The sequence below is a fragment of the Theropithecus gelada genome, chromosome 19, assembly GCF_003255815.1.
Source record: "Theropithecus gelada isolate Dixy chromosome 19, Tgel_1.0, whole genome shotgun sequence".
NCBI classification, from domain to species: domain Eukaryota; kingdom Metazoa; phylum Chordata; class Mammalia; order Primates; family Cercopithecidae; genus Theropithecus; species Theropithecus gelada.
Window position 1 is genome coordinate 19,354,393 of NC_037687.1, and position 19,412 is coordinate 19,373,804.

General features: G+C 47.6%; 1 protein-coding gene across 1 annotated transcript in view; it reads right to left on the reverse strand.

Moving 5' to 3' along the window:
- The window catches only part of ZNF14 (zinc finger protein 14), a 19,929-nt gene extending 8,704 nt beyond the window's left edge, over positions 1 to 11,225 (reverse strand). The window contains exon 1 of the mRNA XM_025367620.1: positions 11,013 to 11,225. Within this exon, the coding sequence (XP_025223405.1) occupies positions 11,013 to 11,015 (3 nt within the window). The 5' untranslated portion in view covers positions 11,016 to 11,225. The remainder of the gene's footprint in view (positions 1 to 11,012) is intronic.
- Positions 11,226 to 19,412: the final 8,187 nt, after the last annotated feature.

Here is a 19,412-nt window from a genome sequence, read left to right on the forward strand (position 1 = left end):
AAAAAAAAAAAAAAAAAAAAAAAAAAAAAAAAAAAAAAAAAAGAATTATGCAAAATCTCCAACTTTTCTCCAAATTTTCACTAGACCTAGATTTATTACACCTTCTACAACAGTAGCACTACATTGTTTTCTTCAAGTCACTGATTGCATCAGTGTTTCCATAAGAATAATTGAAGGTGCACTTCAATCCAGTTTTACTTGCCACTTACCTAGTATTTTTAGCTTCAACATCACCTGTAGCCATCACTGGAATAACAAGTTTACTTGCTTAAGAACAACAACCTGGGCTGGGTGTAGTGGCTCATGCCTGTAATCCTAGCACTTTGGGAGGCCGAGGTGGGTGGATCACCTGAGGTCAGGAGTTTAAGACCAGCCTGACCAACATGGTGAAACCCTGTCTTTACTGAAAAATACAAAAATTAGCCGGGTATGGTGGCAGGCACCTGTAATCCCAGCTATCAGGGAGGCTGAGGCAGGAGAATCGCTTGAACCCAGGAGGCGGAGGCTGCAATGAGCAGAGGCTGCAGTGAGCCCTTGCACTCCAGCCTAGGCAACAGAGCAAGACTCAATCTCAAAAAAAAAAAAAAAAAGAACAACAACCTGGCTACAAATTTGTGTAGCTTCTCGGCTGGTCTTACTGCCTTTCTCATTCACCTCTACTAGTCATCAGAGTGACTTTACTATCTTATTATTACTTAAATTCCAACCAGATAAACCAGGGTAACACAAAGCACACACATCACTGCAGACAAACGACAAATTGCACCATCTGCTTGCCAAACACAGTATCTGATTAATAGTTTGCAGACTGACAGCAACAGTGCACTCTCAGCATGGAGACTTAGTTTCTCCAAGATCACCTTTAGCCTCTCTAAGTTCTCCTATGCCTCACCTAATTCACCTTCCTTTTCATCTTGAGACTTGTCTTTGCCACCTAGAGACTTTGGAACCATTGCATCAGATTTACTTGATTAACTTAGTTGAAGCAGACTGGGCGATCAGGCTCAGAATGGATGTCAGACCAGACCTGGTAGAACCTAGGTGCCACAGCCAGGTTTCTATTCCTTACATTTGTGAACTAAATGCAGCATTAGGAACCATTGGAGGCTTAGGTGAACCTGCAGACTCCAAGGGCTGTGGTGGTCTGGCTTGGCTACTAACCTGTTATATAAGTTGTATTGCTTAACTGCTTAATGAGAGAGGAGAAAACACATATTTCGCTTGATGCATACTGCTGCTAGTAACAGCTCTCTACTATGCTGCTTAAGGAAGAGTTTAGGATGAAACTTACCCATTGAGCACTGTTATTATCTTTTTTTAATTATACTTTAAGTTCTAGGGTACATGTGCACAACGTGCAGGTTTGTTACATATGTATACATGTATCATGTTGGTGTGCTGCACCCGTTAATTCATCATTTACATTAGGTATATTTCCTAATGCTATCCCTGCCGCCTCCCTCCACCCCCATGACAGGCCCTGGTGTGTGATGTTTCCCACCCTATGTCCAAGTGTTCTCATTGTTCATTTCCCAACTATGAGTGAGAACATGTGGAGTCTGGTTTTTTGTCCTTGCGATAGTTTGCTCAGAATGAGCTCAGCTTCATCCATGTCACTAAAAAGGACATGAACTCATCCTTTTTTTTTTTTTTCTGAGACGGAGATCGAGACCATCGATCGAGACCATCCTGGCTAACATGGTGAAACCCCGTCTCTACTAAAAAAATACAAAAAATTAGCCGGGCGAGGTGACGGGCGCCTGTAGTCCCAGCTACTCGGGAGGCTGAGGCAGGAGAATGGCATGAACCCGGGAGGCGGAGCTTGCAGTGAGCTGAGATCCGGCCACTGCACTCCAGCCTGGGTGACAGAGCCAGACTCTGTCTCAAAAAAAAAAAAAAAAAATCAGCTGGCCGGGCACGGTGGCTCAAGCCTGTAATCCCAGCACTTTGGGAGGCCGAGGCGGGTGGATCACGAGGTCAGGAGATCGAGACTATCCTGGCTAACATGGTGAAACCCCGTCTCTACTAAAAATACAAAAAACTAGCCGGGCGTGGTGGCGGGCGCCTGTAGTCTCAGCTACTTGGGAGGCTGAGGCGGGAGAATGGCGTGAACCCGGGAGGCGGAGCTTGCAGTGAGCCGAGATCACGCCACTGCACTCCAGCCTGGGAGACACAGCGAGACTCCGTCTCAAAAAAAAAAAAAAAAAAATTTCCCTCTACACAGTGCTTTAAATGTGTCCCAGAGATTCTGGTATGCTGTGTCTTTGCTCTCATTGGTTTCAAAGAACATCTTTATTTCTGCCTTCATTTCATTATGTACCCATAGTCGTTCAGGAGCAGGTTGTTCAGTTTCCATGTAGTTGAGCGGTTTTGAGTGAGTTTCTTAATCCTGACTTCTAGTTTGATTGCACTGTGGTCTGAGAGACAGTTTGTTATAATTTCTGTTCTTTTACATTTGCTGAGGAGTGCTTTACTTCCAACTATGTGGTCAATTTTGGAATAAGTGTGATGTGGTCCTAAGAAGAATGTCTATTCTGTTGATTTGGGGTGGAGAGTTCTGTAGATGTCTATTAGGTCTGCTTGGTGCAGAGCTGAGTTCAATTCCTGGATATCCTTCTTAACTTTCTGTCTCGTTGATCTGTCTAATGCTGACAGCGGGGTGTTAAAGTCTCCCATTATTATTGTCTGGGAGTCTAAGTCTCTTTGTAGGTCTCTAAGGGCTTGCTTTATGAATCTGGGTGTTCCTATATTGGGTGCATATATACTTAGGATAGTTAACTCTTCTTGTTGAATTGATCCCTTTACCATTATATAATGGCCTTCTTTGTCTCTTTTGATCTTTGTTAGTTTAAAGTCTGTTTTATCAGAGACTAGGATTGTAACCCCTGCTTTTGTTTGCTTTCCATTTGCTTGGTAGATCTTCCTCCATCCCTTTATTTTGAGCCTATATGTGTCTCTGCACGTGAGATGGGTCTCCTGAATACAGCACACTGATGGGTCTTGACTCTTTATCCAATTTGCCAGTCTGTCTTTTAATTGCAGCAATTAGGCCATATACATTTAAGGTTAATATTGTTATGTGTGAATTTGACCCTGTCATTATGATGTTAGCTGGTTATTTTGCTCGTTAGTTGATGCAGTTTCTTCCTAGCATCAACGGTCTTTACAATTTGGCATGTGTTTGCAGTGACTGGTACCGTTTGTTCCTTTCCATGTTTAGTGCTTCCTTCAGGAGCTCTTGTAAGGCGGCCTGGTGGTGATAAAATCTCTCAGCATTTGTTTGTCTGTAAAGGATTTTATTTCTCTTTCACTTATGAAGCTCAGTTTGGCTGGATATGAAATTCTGGGTTGAAAATTCTTTTTTTAAAGAATGTTGAAGATTGGCCCCCATTCTCTTCTGGCTAGGAGAGTTTCTGCCAAGAGATCTACTGTTAGTCTGACGGGCTTCCCTTTGTGGGTAACCTGACATTTCTCCCTGGCTGCCCTTAACATTTTTTCCTTCATTTTAACTTTGGTGAATCTGACAGTTATGTGTCTTGGAGTTGCTCTTCTTGAGGAGTATCTTTGTGGCGTTCTCTGTATTTCCTGAATTTGAATGTTGACCTGCCTTGCTAGGTTGGGGAAGTTCTCCTGCATAACATCCTGAAGAGTATTTTCGAACTTGGTTCCATTCTCCCTGTCACTTTCAGGTACACCAATCAGACGTAGATTTGGTCTTTTCACATAGTCCCATATTTCTTGGAGGCTTTGTTCATTTCTTTTTACTCTTTTTTCTCTAAACTTCTCTTCTCACTTCATTTCATTCATTTGATCTTCAATCACTGATATGCTTTCTTCCACTTGATCAAATCAGCTACTGAAGCTTGTGCATGCATCACGTGGTTCTCGTGCCATGATTTTCAGCTCCATCAGGTCATTTAAGGTCTTCTCTACACTGTTTATTCTAGTTAGCCATTTGTCTAATCTTTTTTCAAGGTTTTTAGCTTCCTTGTGATGGGTTTGAACATCCTCCTTTATCTCAGAGAAGTCTGTTATTACTGATCGTCTGAAGCCTTCTTCTCTCAACTCGTCAAAGTCATTCTCCGTCCAGCTTTGTTCCGTTGCTGGCGAGGAGCCGCGTTCCTTTGGAGAAGAAGAGGTGCTCTGATTTTTAGAATTTTCAGCTTTTCTGCTCTAGTTTCTCCCCATCTTCGTGGTTTTATCTACCTTTGGTCTTTGATGATGGTGACATACAGATGGGGTTTTGGTGTGGATGTCCTTTCTGTTTGTTAGTTTTCCTTCTAACAGTCAGGATCCTCAGCTGCAGGTCTGTTGGAGTTTGCTGCAGGTCTGTTGGAGGATGCTCAGCTGCAGGTCTGTTGGAAACCCGGTTTGCCTGCCTATCACCAGCAGAGGCTGCAGAACAGCAAATATTGAAGAATGGCAAATGTTGTTGCCTGATCCTTCCTCTGGAAGCTTCATCTCAGAGGGACACCTGGCTGTATGAGGTGTCAGTCAGCCCCTACTGGGAGGTCTCTCCCAGTTAGGCTACTTGGGGGTCCGGGACCCACTTGAGGAGGCACTCTGTCCATTCTCAGATCTCAAACTCTGTGTTGAGAGAACCACTACTCTCTTCAAAGCTGTCAGACAGGGAAATTTCTGCTGCCTTTTGTTCGGCTATGCCCTGCCCCCAGAGGTGGAGTCTACAGAGGCAGGCAGGCCTCCTTGAGCTGCAGTGGGCTCCACCCAGTTCTAGCTTCCCAGCCGCTTTGTTTACTTACTCAAGCCTCAGCAATGGTGGACGCACCTCCCCCAGCCTCGCTGCCACCTTGCAGTTCAATCTTAGACTTCTGTGCTAGCAGTGAGTGAGGCTCTGTGGGCATGGGACCCTCCGAGCCAGGCGCGGGATATAATCTCCTGGTGTGCCATTTGCTAAGACTGTTGGAAAAGTGCAGTATTAGGGTGGGAGAGTCCTGATTTTTCAGATACCGTCTGTCATGGCTTCCTTTGGCTAGGAAAGGGAATATCCCAACCCCTTGTGCTTCCCGGGTGAGGCGACGCCCCGCCCTGCTCTGTGGGTGGCACCCACTGTCTAACAAACCCCAGTGAGATGAACCCAGTACCTCAGTTGGAAATGCAGAAATCACCTCAGTTGGAAACACAGAAATCTTCTGTGTTGCTCACGCTGGGAGCTGTAGACTGGAGCTGTTCCTATTCAGCTTAATCTTGGAACCTCAAGGCCGAGTACTGTTATATCTTAGTTGTTACAGTGTTATGTTTAATCAGATACATATTACATATCCAATAATTAATATAAAACATAGGATTGACACAAATGGACTAAAATAGTTAAATTTTTTTTTTAAGTAGCGATGGGGTCTCCCTATGTTGCTGGTCTCAAGCCATCCTCCTGCCTCAACTTCCCAAAGTGCTGGGATTATAAGTGTGAGGCAATGCATGCAGCCTAAAATATTTTAGAATATAAAAGGGATATAACAGATACAACAACAACTACTACTACTACTTCTGTTCCTACCACTCCTTCTAAAGCCACCATAAAAATTCCTGAGCCTCGAATACATAGATATCCAACAATACCAACTCATACCTAAAATCACAGGATTACCAGAACACACCCTACAACATGTACTTGATGAAAATATATTATTTTTTGAACAACTGCTAGAAAAATCAAGGGACTAATAATATGTAGTCTCAGACCATTTGAAACGAATGCCTAAAGAGTTTCTACACACACATCCAATCAATGTATTTTTATAGATGCTTGGCATGTATTCCCAAATACCCCTTAGAAGACCACATAAATGCAACTCAGCCAATGTATGTAGCTACAATCAAGCATTCAATAACATCTCAAACTAATGGACAGCACCCATAATACATAGAAAAATGCCACAGAAACAGACATGCCAATCAAAACAGACCATTACCCAGCCTGGCCATCATGGTGAAACTCCGTCTCTACTAAAAATACAAAAATTAGCCGGCATGGTGGCTCATGCCTATAATCCCAGCTACTTGGAAGGCTGAGGCAGGAGAATCGCCTGAACCCAGGAGGTGGAGGTTGCAGTGATCCGAGATCACGCCACTGCACTCCAGCCTGGGCAACACAGTGAGACTGCGTCTCAAAAAAAAACACAAACAAAACAAAACAAAACAGATCATTAGATAAAAGCCATCTGTCAGACCCAACACCAATCCAAGTACCACAGTCAAACCATACACTGAGGCCGGGCATGGTGGCTCTTGCCTGTAATCCCAGCACTTTGAGAGGCTGTAGTGGGTGGATCACAAGGTCAGGAGTTTGAGACCAGCCTGGCCAACATGGTGAAATCTCAACTCTACTAAAAATACAAAAGTTAGCTGGGTGTGGTGGCAGGCACCTGTAATCCCAACTGCTCAGGAGGCAGGAGAATTGCTTGAAACTGGAAGGCGAGGTTGCAGTGAGCCGAGATCGAGCCACTGCACTCCAGACTGCGAAAGAGCAAAACTCCATCTCAAAAAAAAAAAACAACCAAACAACAACAACAACAACAACAACAAAAGTATACTAGAAGAACTAACATGACAAGCATAAATATGATATATACTCCTACAAGTCATTTGTTGATACTTGGTATGAATTCTGGTTCCAACCCAGACTTGAAGGAAGTAAAGATTATGATTACAAAGCAGATCTAAAAGATGGTACAACACCAGACACAGCTATCACACCAACCATTCATATTACATATACCCAACTTTCAGACCTCCATGGGAAAAAATACCAATGCCACTGGGATACCCATTGGACTGTGATATATAATAGAAGAGGATAAGACATACTAAAATGATTCTCTAACTTTCCACTTTTGGGAAATTTTGCCTTCCCCAACCTTGCTATAATCATGCCAAAAGTCAAACTTATTTGACAGAACCACAATTTTTTGACAGAACTAAAAAAATCCTCACTAGTAGAATTAGACTGGAAACAGATTACACTCAATAATCTTTCTATCCCCCCAACGAGGCAGAGTCTTGCTCTGTCGCCCAGGCTGGAGTACAGTTGCGTGATCTCCGCTTGCCGCAACCTCCGCCTCCTGGGTTCAAGTGATTCTCCTGCCTCAGCCTCCCGAGTAGCTAGGATTACAGGCACCTGCCACCACACCCAGCTAATTTTTGTATTTTTTAGTAGAGACAGGGTTTTACCATGTTAGCCAGGCTGGTCTGGAACTCCTGACCTCAAGATCCACCTGCCTCGACCTCCCAAAGTGCTGGGATTACAGGTGTGAGCCATTGTGCCTGGCCCACCCAATAACCTTAACTGATCCTGATCACTTTACACACACAATTTTTTTTTTTTTTTTTTTTTTTGAGACAGAGTCTTGCTCTGTCATCCAGGCTAGAGTGCAATGATGCAATCTCGGCTGGCTGCAACCTCCACCTCCTGGGTTGAAGCAATTCTCCTGCCTCAGCCTCCTAAGTAGCTGGAATTACAGGCGCCTGCCACCACATCCAGCTAATTTTTTGTATTTTCAATAGAGACGGAGTTTCGCCATGTTGGCCAGGCTGGTCTCGAACTCCTGACACAGGTGATTCACTCACCTTGGTTTCTCAAAGTGCTGGGATTATAGGCATGAGCCACCACGCCTGGCCTACACACACGACTTCTGAAACACATGCTAAAACAACAAAAGATTATGTAGACAGAGTTGTCTTAAATATACTTGTTTTCAAGGGTACCAGTTAAACACCGCAACTGAGAAACTTACAAAAAAAAATGTACAGAGTCAACACCACTCAATGAGACATGTACTTTAAGGGGCAACCAACATTAATATGCTTCCACCTTAACATATATTAGAACTATATTTCATCATCCTACAGGTGAAAAACCTTACCCTCACCCATTTTTCAATATAATTTACTAAAATGGCTACACGTACCTAGATCAACAAGCTTTACAAATCAAACTGAATGAACAGACACAGCACCATTCAGAATTTGACATAATACAACACATGCTAAATTCACATTGGATGGCAAAGTTGGCTACAATATATGCAAATTACCTTTATTTATTTATTTAATTTTTTTTTCGAGACAGTCTCAAGGGTGGAGTACAGTGATGTTATCTCAGCTCATTGCAACCTCTGCCTCCTGGGTTCAAGCAATTCTAATTCTCCTGCCTCAACCTCCCGAGTAGCTGAGATTACAGGTGTGCGGCACCACGCCCGGCTAATGTTTTTTTTTTGTATTTTTAGTAGAGACGGATTTGCTATGTTGGTCAGGGTGGCCTTGAACTCCTGACCTCAGGTGATCTGCCCGCCTCGGCCTCCTAAAAGTACTGGGATTACAGGCGTGACCCACTGTGCCCAGCCCACAGTTTTATTTCTTAAGAGCAGGGTTTGATTTTAAACACAAACTTAACTCCCACATGTCAACAACCACTTCCATACTCTCCTCTATCTCACAGACACTTAATGAAATACAATCAATGATGACTCATATAAATTACCTCACAGAATATCAAAAGGTGTTTAATTACAATATTGATTACAAGGTAGGCATCTTAAAAACCAATCTATTTATATTAAGAAACTTGATGGTGAAAGACTGCAAACCCAATGTACTAAGCGAAGTACTTTACTAACTCAGACTTGGAATAACATAAGAAACCCAATACAATCAGGAAAACTATTTACAAACCACTGGCAGATCATAAAGCAGCTATAGCTCAACTGGATACATCCAAACCATCAGGATGTGAAGATTCAAGGTAATGTATATTAAGCCTACTTGAATTAAGATGAGGAGACTCACTACTAGCTTTTGACCCAAGTACACTGACAGATAAAAGATATGATCTACAAATAACCACCTTAGGAAAACCATTACTTACTGATGATTATTTTATACAAAAATAATTAGTATTCCAATTCTGAAAAACTATATATTACACCTTTCAGGGTATGGTACCCAAACTAGATTACTGACATATCAGCATCAAAAAAATGCCCACAATCAGCCGGGTGCAGTGGCTCATGCCTGTAATCCCAGCACTTTGGGAGGCTGAGGCAGGAAGATCAACTGAGGTCAGGAGTTCAAGACCAGCCTGCCCAACATGGTGAAACCCCATCTCTGCTAAAAAATACAAGAATTAGCCGGGCGTGGTGGCAGGCGCCTGTAATCCCAGCTATTCGGGAGGCTGAAGCAGGAGAATTGCTTGAACCAGGGAGGCAGAGGTTGCAGTGAACCATGATCACACCATTGCACTCCAGCCTGGGCGACAGAGTGAGACTCCATCTCAAAAAAACAAAAACAGGCCGGGTGCGGTGGCTCACGCCTGTAATCCCAGCACTTTGGGAGGCCGAGGCGGGCGGATCACGAAGTCAGGAGATCGAGACCATCCTGGCTAACATGGTGAAACCCCATCTCTACTAAAAATATAAAAAAAAAATTAGCCGGGCGTGGTGGTGCGCGCCTGTAGTCCCAGCTACTCAGAGGCGGAGGCAGGAGAATGGTGTGAACCCGGGAGGCGGAGCTTGCAGTGAGCCGAGATTGCGCCACTGCACTCCAGCCTGGGCGACAAAGCAAGACTCCGTCTCAAAACAAAAACAAAAACAAAAACAAAAACAAACAAACAAAAAATTCCCACAATGACTCTAGACTTAGGAACCTTCCACTGGATAATTGCTCAGAGAAAAACACACTGACCTATTAAAACCACACGAGGAAAGAAAAATCACAACGTACACTTACAATCGGAATGTATCAAAGTGGTGTATGTCATAAACATCACTCTCACAAATCTCAAAGCTTACCACTTAGCCGGGCGCAGTGGCTCACGCCTGTAATCCCAGCACTTTGGGAGGCTGAGGCGGGCGGATCACAAGGTCAGGAGATCGAGATCATCCTGGCTAACAGGGTGAAATCTTGTCTCTACTAAAAATACAAAAAATTAGCCGGGCGTGGTGGCGGGCACCTGTAGTCCCAGCTACTCGGGAGGCTGAGGCAGGAGAATGGCGTGAACCCGGGAGGCGGAGCTTGCAGTGAGCCGAGATCGCGCCACTGCACTCCAGCCTGGGCGACAGAGCGGGACTCCGTCTCAAAAAACAAAACAAAACAAAAAAAGGCCTACCACTTATATGGAAGAAATGACATACAGAGATTTTCCATCATCATGGCACTGCAACATAGGATAAATCTCTTGGGTAGAAACCACGCGGATAAAGAAACACGAACAAGACAATTTTAAAAACCTGAACAAGCTCACGATAAATTTCATCCAGAAACCAAAGAAACTAAAAATCGCACACATTCACGCAAGGGAACAAAATTACCCAGAGCGAAAGGAAACTAGAATGAAGGGTGGCTAGAATTAATGTTTGATCAAGGAGTCCAAAGGCAAGAAACACAAACTTTCTGATCAGTTATGATAAGGAGTCTCCGTCCTCCCAGTTCGAAAAGAAAGCCCACATTCAGAAGGTCAAAAACACCCCCAGGCTTGAGTGCTGGGAGCACTAGAGGGGGGTCAGTCCCTGGTGATGAGAGCTGGGGCTTTTGAGCAGTCACAGGAACCTCTGGGAGCTCCTCTTGTCCTCCTGACCCCGGCAGCAAGGACCTCCCCAGGCTTCGGTTATCACAAGTGAGGAAACGCACCCGTGGATTCTTCGTAAGGTTTCCAGCCAAGTGGATTCTTAAACGCACAAACCCCACAGACAGAGATGGGATCTCCCCAGGACCCTCCCGCAGTCACCGAACAATCTGGGGAGATGCGGGGCTGCGGGTGCGGAGCTGCCCACAGAGGGGTTCCAGGGCCGGGGGCCGAGGTCGCCCCGCGGGGATGGGATAGGACGCTGGGGCTCCCGGCTGCCGGTCCAGCCCCCACGGAGAGGACCGAGGACCTAACTGCGCCCGTGGTGGCCCCCGGGTCTGCAGACCCCGGAGTTGACTGCAAGGAGGTCCCCGGCCTCGGCCACAGACAGTTCTAACCAGAAACCTCCCCTCGGACACTGGCCCCGCACACTCACCATTTCCCAGAGTCCGGGAAGTCCCGGTGTCCTCCCTATGGATCTGTCAGTAGCTGCAGGTCACGGCGCGACAAAGGATGCGCCAGAGCCACCTTCGCCCTCAGAAGCAGGTGAAACGCAATCTTGCCATGGGCCAGGAATGGCGACGTCCGCACTGCGCATGCGCAGCGTGGCCACCCCACCCCCCAATCTTTTCAGCTGAGGTCCTGATTGGACAGATCCAATGGCCCCGCCTCTTTGTCACTGAGTGACAAGGGAGCAGGAAGGGGCGTGGTTGAACTGGCCTGGCTTCAGTCCGGTTTGTCCCTGCCAGGACGTTTGCATTTAAGCCGAATGTATTCTTTGCCTCCCATCCATTTTAAGTGTTCTCTTCAGTACTGTTAAAATACATTCAGATTGTGAAGCCAATTTCCAGAATTGTTTTCATCTTGCAACCCTGATACCTGTCTCGTTGCACAACTCCCCGTGCACCCCTTCCCTCAAGGTCTTTTGCAACCTCCATTCTACTGTCTGAATTCGTGAATTTGACTGGGGGTATCTCATGTAAATGGCATCATAAAGTATTTGTCCTTTTCTGACGTGTTTATTTCACTTAGTGTAATGTCCTCGAGCTTCACCTTGTCGTATGTGTTAGAATTTACCTCTTCTTTTTTTCTTAAAAGACAGGCTTTTGCTCTGTGGCCCAGGCTGAAGTGCAGTGGCGTGATCATTGCTCACTGCAGTCTTCAACTCCTGGACTCAAGTAAGCCTCCAACCTGAGCCTCCTAAGTATCTGGGACCACAGGCACACACCACCAAGCGTGGCTAATTAATTGTTTTAATTTTTTAATTTTTTGTAGAGATGTACGTCTCCTTATGTTGCCCAGGCTGGTCTCGAACTCCTAGGTTCAAGCGATCCTCCTGCCTCAACCTCTGAAAGTGCTGGGATTACAGGTGTGAGCCACTGCCACTGGCCAATTTACTTTTTTTCTTCTTTGGAGATGGAGTTTCGCTCTTGTTGCCCAGGCTGGAGTGCAGTGGTGCTCAGCCATGGCAACCTCTGCCTCCCAGGTTCAAGCGATTCTCCTACCTCAGCTTTCTGAGTAGCTGGAATTACAGGTGCCCACCACTACTCCGGCTAATTTTTGTATTTTAGTAGAGATGGAGTTTCACCATGTTGGCCAGGCTGGTCTGGAACTCCTGACCTCAGGTGATCCGCCCTCTTTGGCTTCTCAAAGTGCTGGGAGCATGAGCCACTGCACATGTCCCCAATTTATTTCTTTTTAATGCCGAATTATATCCTATTGTACGTAGATATCACATTTCTGGATCTATTTATCCATTTATTTATTTATTTATTTATTTATTTTTGAGACAGAGTCTTGCTCTGTCGCTTCACTGGAGTGCAATGGCGCGATCTCGGCTCACTGCACTCCACCTCCTGGGCTCAAGCGATCCTCACGGCTCAGCCTCCCGAGTAGCGGGGGTTACAGGCGTGTGCCACTATGCCCAGCTAATTTTTGTACTTTTAGCAGAGGTGGGGTTTCACCATGTTGCCCAGGCTGATCTCAAACTCCTAGGGTCAAGAGATCTGCCCACCTTGGTCCCCCAAAGCGCTGGGGTTACAGGCATGAGCCACCTCCCCCGGCCTTATTTATTCTTTCATGGACACTTAGGTTGCTTCCACCTTTGGCTGTGGTAAATCATATGCCTGTGAACATGGGTGAACAAATATGTGAGTTGCTGCTTTAGGTTTTTTAAGGTATGCTCAGAAGCGGACTTCCTGGATCATATGATTACTTCGTATTTATTATTTATATAAGGAATGGCCATACTCTTTTTTCCTAGCAGCCATAGCACTTTTCATTCCCACCAACAGTGCACAAGGATCCCAAAAGGTGTTCTCTCTTTTTTGATGGTGTCCTTTGAAACACAAAAGTTATCAATTTTGCTGGGCATGGTGGTTCACGTTTGTAATCCCAGTACTTTGGGAGGCTGAGGCAGGAGGATCGCTTGAGGTCAGGAGTTTGAGACCAGCCCAGGCCAACATTCTGAGACCCTGTCTCTACAAAAAAATAAAAAAATCAGTTGAGTGTGGTGGCGCACACCTGTAGTCCCAGATACGCAGGAGGCAGAGGCAGGAGGATCACTTGAGGCTGGGAGGTTGAGGCTGCAGTGAGCCATGATCGTGCCACTGCACTGCAGCCTGGGTGACGGATCAAGACCCTGTCTCACACACACACACAAATATTCATCCTATACTAGGCATTGATATTTTATTTTTGTTATTTTTTGAGACAGGGTCACGCTCTGAGATCACGCCTGAGCCGAGACTTAGAGTGAGGTTAGCCAGCTCTTAGAGTGAGGTAAAGTTAGCTCTCCAACTTTAGTCCTTTTCCCTGTCTGTTTTTTTCTCTGCCATTACTGAACTGCTGGTCATGCCCTCCTCACCAATTTATCTCTCCCTCTCTCTCTCTCTTTTTTTAGGCAGAGTTTCACTTTGTTGCCTAGGCTGGAGTACAGTGGCACGATCTCGGCTCACTACAAACTCCACCTCCCACGTTTAAGCGATTCTGCTGCCTCAGCTTCCTGAGTAGCTGGGATCACAGGCATGCGCCACCATGCCTGGCTTATTTTTGTATTTTTAGTAGAGACGGGGTTTCCCTATGTTGGCCATGTTGATCTCGAACTCCTGACCTCAAGTGATCCTCCCGCCAAGGCCTCCCAAAGTGCTGGGATTACAGGCATGAGCCATAGTGCCTGGCCGATTTAGGAACTCTTTAAAAATTTTTTAAATAAAACTTTTTTTTTTTTTTTTTTTTTTTTGAGGCAGTGTCTTGCTCTGTTGCCCAGGCAGGAGTGCAGTGGTGCAATCTCGGCTCACTGCAACCTTGAGTTCAAGCGATTCTCCTGCCTCAGCCTCCCCAATAGCTGGGATTACAGGCATGCACCGCCACGTCTGGCTAATTTTTGCATTTTTAGTAGAGATGGGGTTTCACCATGTTGCCCAAGCTGGTCTTGAACTCCTGGCCTCAAGTGATCCACGTGCCTTGGCCTCCCAATGTGCTGGGATACAGGTGTGAGCCACCATGCCTGGCCAATTTAGGAACTCTGTCTAAGTGTGGTAATACAGATACCTCAAAGCTAAAATAATATTCCTAAGCCTTTAACTTTTTATGTGATGGAACATTGTGTCTCAGCAGAATATTGAGTTGCCTTTCTTGTTTTTTTTGAGACGGAGTCTCACTCTGTCGCCCAGGCTGGAGTGCAGTGCTGTGATTTCGGCTCACTGCAACCTCCACCTCCCCAGTTCAAGTGATTCTCGTGCCTCAGCCTCCCTAATAGCTGGGATTACAGCCACGCACCACCATGCCCAGCTAATTTTTGTATTTTTAGTAGAGATGGGGTTTCACTATGTTGGCCAGGGGCCAGGATGGTCTTGAACCCCTGACCTCAGATAGTCCACCTGCTTCGGCCTCCCAAAGTGTTGGGATTACAGGCGTGAGCCACCGCGCCTGGCTGAATTGCCTTTCTTCTCAACTAAAAATAAGCCTGTTTGTGTCACCATGGCCATGCCTATCTACTCTGTATTTTAATTCAGGTCAAACTATCATAATAGTTATGCTAATAACACATAAGGAAAAGACAGAGTTTAATAAATTTATTTATTATATCAGTTATGTGATCTGTATAATTTATCTTGTCTCTACTTCATTTTATATTCTCAGCCAAATGCCCAGTAGTGGTTTTACCCTTTTAAAGTATGAGATAATCTCCCCACTTCGTCCAATTCTTCTTTCCTCTTTCACTCTTTTTTTTGTTTTGTTGTTTCTTTTTTATGAGAGGGGGTCTCCCTCTGTCACTCGGGCTGGAGCGCAGCGCTGTGATCGTAGCTCATTGCAACCTCGCCTCAAGCGGTCCTCCCACCTCAGCCTCCTGAGTAGCTGGGGCCACAGGCTCGTGCTCCCACGCCTGGCTAATTTTTTCATTTTTGTAGAGATGGGGTCTTACTATGTTGCTCAGGCTGGTCTCAAACTCCTGGCCTCAAGTGATCCCCCACCTCTGCCTCCCAAAGTTCTGGGATTACAGGCATGAGCCACTTCACCTGGCCCCAAATGATGGCTTTCTTATTTGTTCATTCCTTCAACGTGGATAAAGAACTAAAACAAAATAAAACTAACGAAGAGGGAAGAAGGGAAGGAAAGCATGTTATTTTGCTGCTCAAATGCCCCCTGATATGGTAGTCATGTCAGCCTGACTTAATGTGTTTTTGCTCTGTCACTGGTTTCCTTTGAGCACTTCCCTACTTTCTGGCCTAACATAAGATGATGAACATAAGATGTTTCAAGCTTATCTTGTATTTTCTCTGCTCCAGCCCTGGAACCAGCCATTTTTCTTAGAAGCAGGGGTGGAAAGCTCCCTCCCTGCGTGCACCTTCACTAGGCCCCAGTGGGAAGAACAGCTGCCCATCTGCTCAGGTGTGGTGAAACTAGCAAAGGGTCTCCTGGCTGCCTGGGGAGAGTCTCTGTATGTGGTCCTCAGCCCAGCCTGGGGGGTCCTGGGCTGGCTACCACGCTGCCTCTACTGTGTCTCTAGATCCAGGCTCTGCTGGAAGGGCCCTGGGAGGCCCAGCAGAAGGCGGAGCCTGGTCTGACAAACATCCCTCAGTTCCTCTGGCTCCAAGGCTCAGGAACAGGGACGGGTGACATGTCCAGCTGGTGCCAGGACCCCTCATTGTCCCCTTGGAGACGGACCCAGAGAGTCTTGTGGGGACACCTGGAGCCTGAGGCTGACTGTCCTGGATGAGGAGCCCTCTCCTGAGAAGACCCCCAGGGGCTGGCCTGCGGGTGCAGCCACAGGAAGAAGGTCTGTGGGTTGAGTCAGGGGGCACTGGTAGAGGACTTTGGGCACTGCGTGTCAGGGGTCTGATCAGCGGGGGCCTTGTCATTAGGAATCTGGTCAGGGGCTGGGAGTGGTGACTCATCTCTGTAATCCCAGCACTTTGGGAGGCCCAAGCGGGAGGATCGCTTGAGCTCAGGAGTTCTAGACCAGCCTTGGCAACATGGCAAAACCCCCTCTCTACTAAAAATACAAAAAGTAGCCGGGTGTGGTGATGTGCACCTATATAGTCCCAGCTACTCAGGAGGCTGTGGTGGGAGAATCGTTTGAGCCCAGGAGGTCAACTCTGCAGTAAGCCAAGATCGTGCCACTGCACTCCAGCCTGGGCGACAGAGTGACACCCTGTCTCAAAAAAAAAGAAAAAAAAAAAAGTTAAAAAAAGATGTCAAAAAAAAAAAAGGAAGCTGGTCAGGGAGGATTGGTTAACAGGGACTTGGTCATCCAAGGCCTGGTTCAATGGGGGCCTTGTCTTTGGGGAACTTGCCAGTGGTACCTGGTCAGCGGGGACTGGGTCAGTGGGGTCTGGTCAGTTGGCTGCTGGGTGACCTCAGGTAGGCAGTTTGTCCCTGATGCCTCCTCGCTGCCATCCCTGAGTCACAGCCCCCCGGAGGTCTACTGGGAGGAGGAGGTGAGAAGGTGAGTTGAATCCAGGCCTGCCCCTCAGACCTAGCACTTTACATACTACCTGAGTCCCTCAAAGGAGGGGCCAGTTCTCTGTCCTCTGCCCCCACTCTGTCTACATCCCTAGGACAGACCCATGTGGAGACAGCAGAGACTGAGCAGCACCCATGGATGCTCTGATGCTGACCATGGGCCCTGGGGTGACAGTGATGAGGACGTGGGTGTGCATGTGAGTGGGGCAGCCAGGCCTGGCCTGAGAAGGGACACACGCACTCACACATGTGTTCACCCACACGTGATGCTCACATGCACAGACACATCACACAGACTCAGGTGGACAGTTCAGGGGGCAAAGGACGCTGACTCTGGGACCTTTGTGGGTGCTGTGACCCCAAAATATTACCGTGCCAAACGCCTACCCGCCTGCCTCTGTGTCATGGAGCAGTCAGAGACACGTCAGTGTCTGTGTGTGTTGTACATGTAGGGCTCTTTTCTAGGCGAGAGGCACATCTCAGAACAGCTTTCAGATCTGACTCGGGAGCATGACCTGCTCTCTTCCTTCCCTGCTGACTTGGGGACAGTCACTACCTGGTGGGTGATGCTGGTCTCTGGGCAGCTGCCAAAGAGGGTCATTCCTGGGCACTCACCAGCGCTCGTTCTGTGTTGACCATGCACACGGTTGTCTTGTTCATCCTCGTGGTGACTCCAGGGGGTGGGTGCTGTCCCCAAGCGTAGCCATTCGACAGGTGAGACGTCCTAAGTTATAGGGGTGGTCACTGGTCCAGGGACCCAGATGTGACCCTGGGCCATGCTCTCACCCCTGCCCTGTGCTGTGTGGGACTCACTGCCTTACGCGGTGCCCCTTATGCCCTAGATCCCAAGTCTTTCCAAAAGTTTTGACAGCAATAGGACAGAGCCCGGCCTTGGAAGAGCCCCTGTGGGTGGGGGTGGGGGGTGGTCTTTCATCCAGGTCTGTGCCCTAAGGTGGGTCCCTGCAAAAGAAGATCTCATCAACCCAGACTTCAGGTGCAGTCAGTGGGGGTCGCTGTGGGACCCACTGGACATACGGGGTCTTTTGTCTGGGAGTGGGGTGGGAGCCCTCTGTCCTCGAGCAGTTGTGGATAATGAAGGTGCCCTGGAGGGTTGGCTGGAGACTGATGATCGTTGTTCCTCTTCACTGGGCACTAGGGCTCTTCCCCACGAGACCCTCTCTCTGTCTGTTCCTCTACAGACCTCGCCCTTTCTTTGTTCTGAATGTTCGTGGGAAGGGACCCTCTGGGGTTCTCCAGGACCAAGTCCTCAGAGTTCTTTCTCAGTGACCCCAGAACATGAGGCTCCTTCCTCTGTTGACAGCTCAGAAGTTGGGATCCACTGTCTCTCCACCTGAGACATCTTCATGAGCCGAGAGGCTGCGTTGACCCCAAACCAAGCACCCTCCCATTTGGTTGGTGTTATTCTTGAAGTGGCTTCGCTGGCCAGAGGGAGTGGAGATGGGGGTGAAATGGAGCAGTCACGAGGTGTCTTGTTCCCTGTAAGAATCTGGGCATCTTCATGGTCCCTGCGTGACCCTGGGAGGCTGAGCATATGGAGCTCTCTGGTCCCTGACCCTGGTCTGCCTGCAGGTGTCTGAAATAGCGCACCATGGGCCCCTCACCCTCGGCAAATGGACACCGTTCCTCCCTTGCGTGCCTGATTCAGGGCATTTGGGGACAATAGGCCTCTGTGTTTAGGTCCCCCGTTCTCAAATCCTCAGGAAGAAGCCCACCTCTGGCTGGGGCAGGGACTCCAGAGACCCCAGCAGGCATGGGGACCCTAGGTCTGGCCCCTTTTCACCCTGAGTGGTGGTGGCATGGGGTTCACCTGGCCAGCGGTGTGTCAGAGTTGGGTGGAAGCGGTTTGGGTGTTCTCTGAAGTGCCCGGGTGCAGCATGGCCTTTGGACAATGTTGTCTCGCAGGATGAACGTGGAAGAGGATTACAGCTGCCCTGCCCGCGCAGGAGCAGGGACATCATTGACAAATGTGAGCAGGTCCGGGTCTGGCTGTTCCCTCGAGAGAGGTGGGGCCGCCCGTCTCCAGCTGTGTCCTGGTTGCAGTGTCCTGGGCTCCCTTCGGATGCAGGGCCAGGACCAGCTGCTGGGAACTTCGTGCCTCCACACCCCTCACCTCTGTCCCCTCACCCTGAATCCCCTCTGGGTCACAGGGACGCTGAGCAGAGGCTCCTGCAGACATGGGGCCTGAGGATATTGACAGCTACAAAGTCACCCATCACCTCGGGATTCCGCAGTGAGTCCTTTGTTCCCACCCTTACCACCAATCTCACCCCAGGGATGGGTTTTGTTTTTAGAAAGGCCTCACTGAGGCAGGACACATCTCCCCAACTCGTGCCAACCTCCTTTCTAGCGTAGAAACTCCTCCCCTGTTAAAGTCCTTTAAATGCTTTGGATTCCTATTGAATTTACACTCCCCGCTGTGGTACAGGGACTAATATGGGCTTTTACGACTTCAGCCCAGGTTCGATTCCTGGTCAGGGAACCAGTGCCACTTGTCTTAATTTGCATGACTCTTTACCCTTTGAGGGGTGAACCCAGAAAATCTGTGACAGGTCTCAGTTAATTTAGAAGGTTTATTTTGCCAAGGTTGAGGATGTGCCCGTGACAGTCTCAGGAAGTCCTGACGACATGTGCCTAAGGTGGTCGGGACACACCTTTTTTTTTTTTTTGAGACGGAGTCTCGCACCCCGTCATCTAGGCTGGAGTACAGTGGTGCAATCTCAGCTCACTGCAACCTCTGCCTCCCAGGTCCAAGTAATACTCCTGCCTCAGCCTCCTGAGAAGCTGGGATTACAGGCGCCTGCCACCACGCCCAGATAATCAAATAATTTTCTTTTTTTTTTTTTTTTTT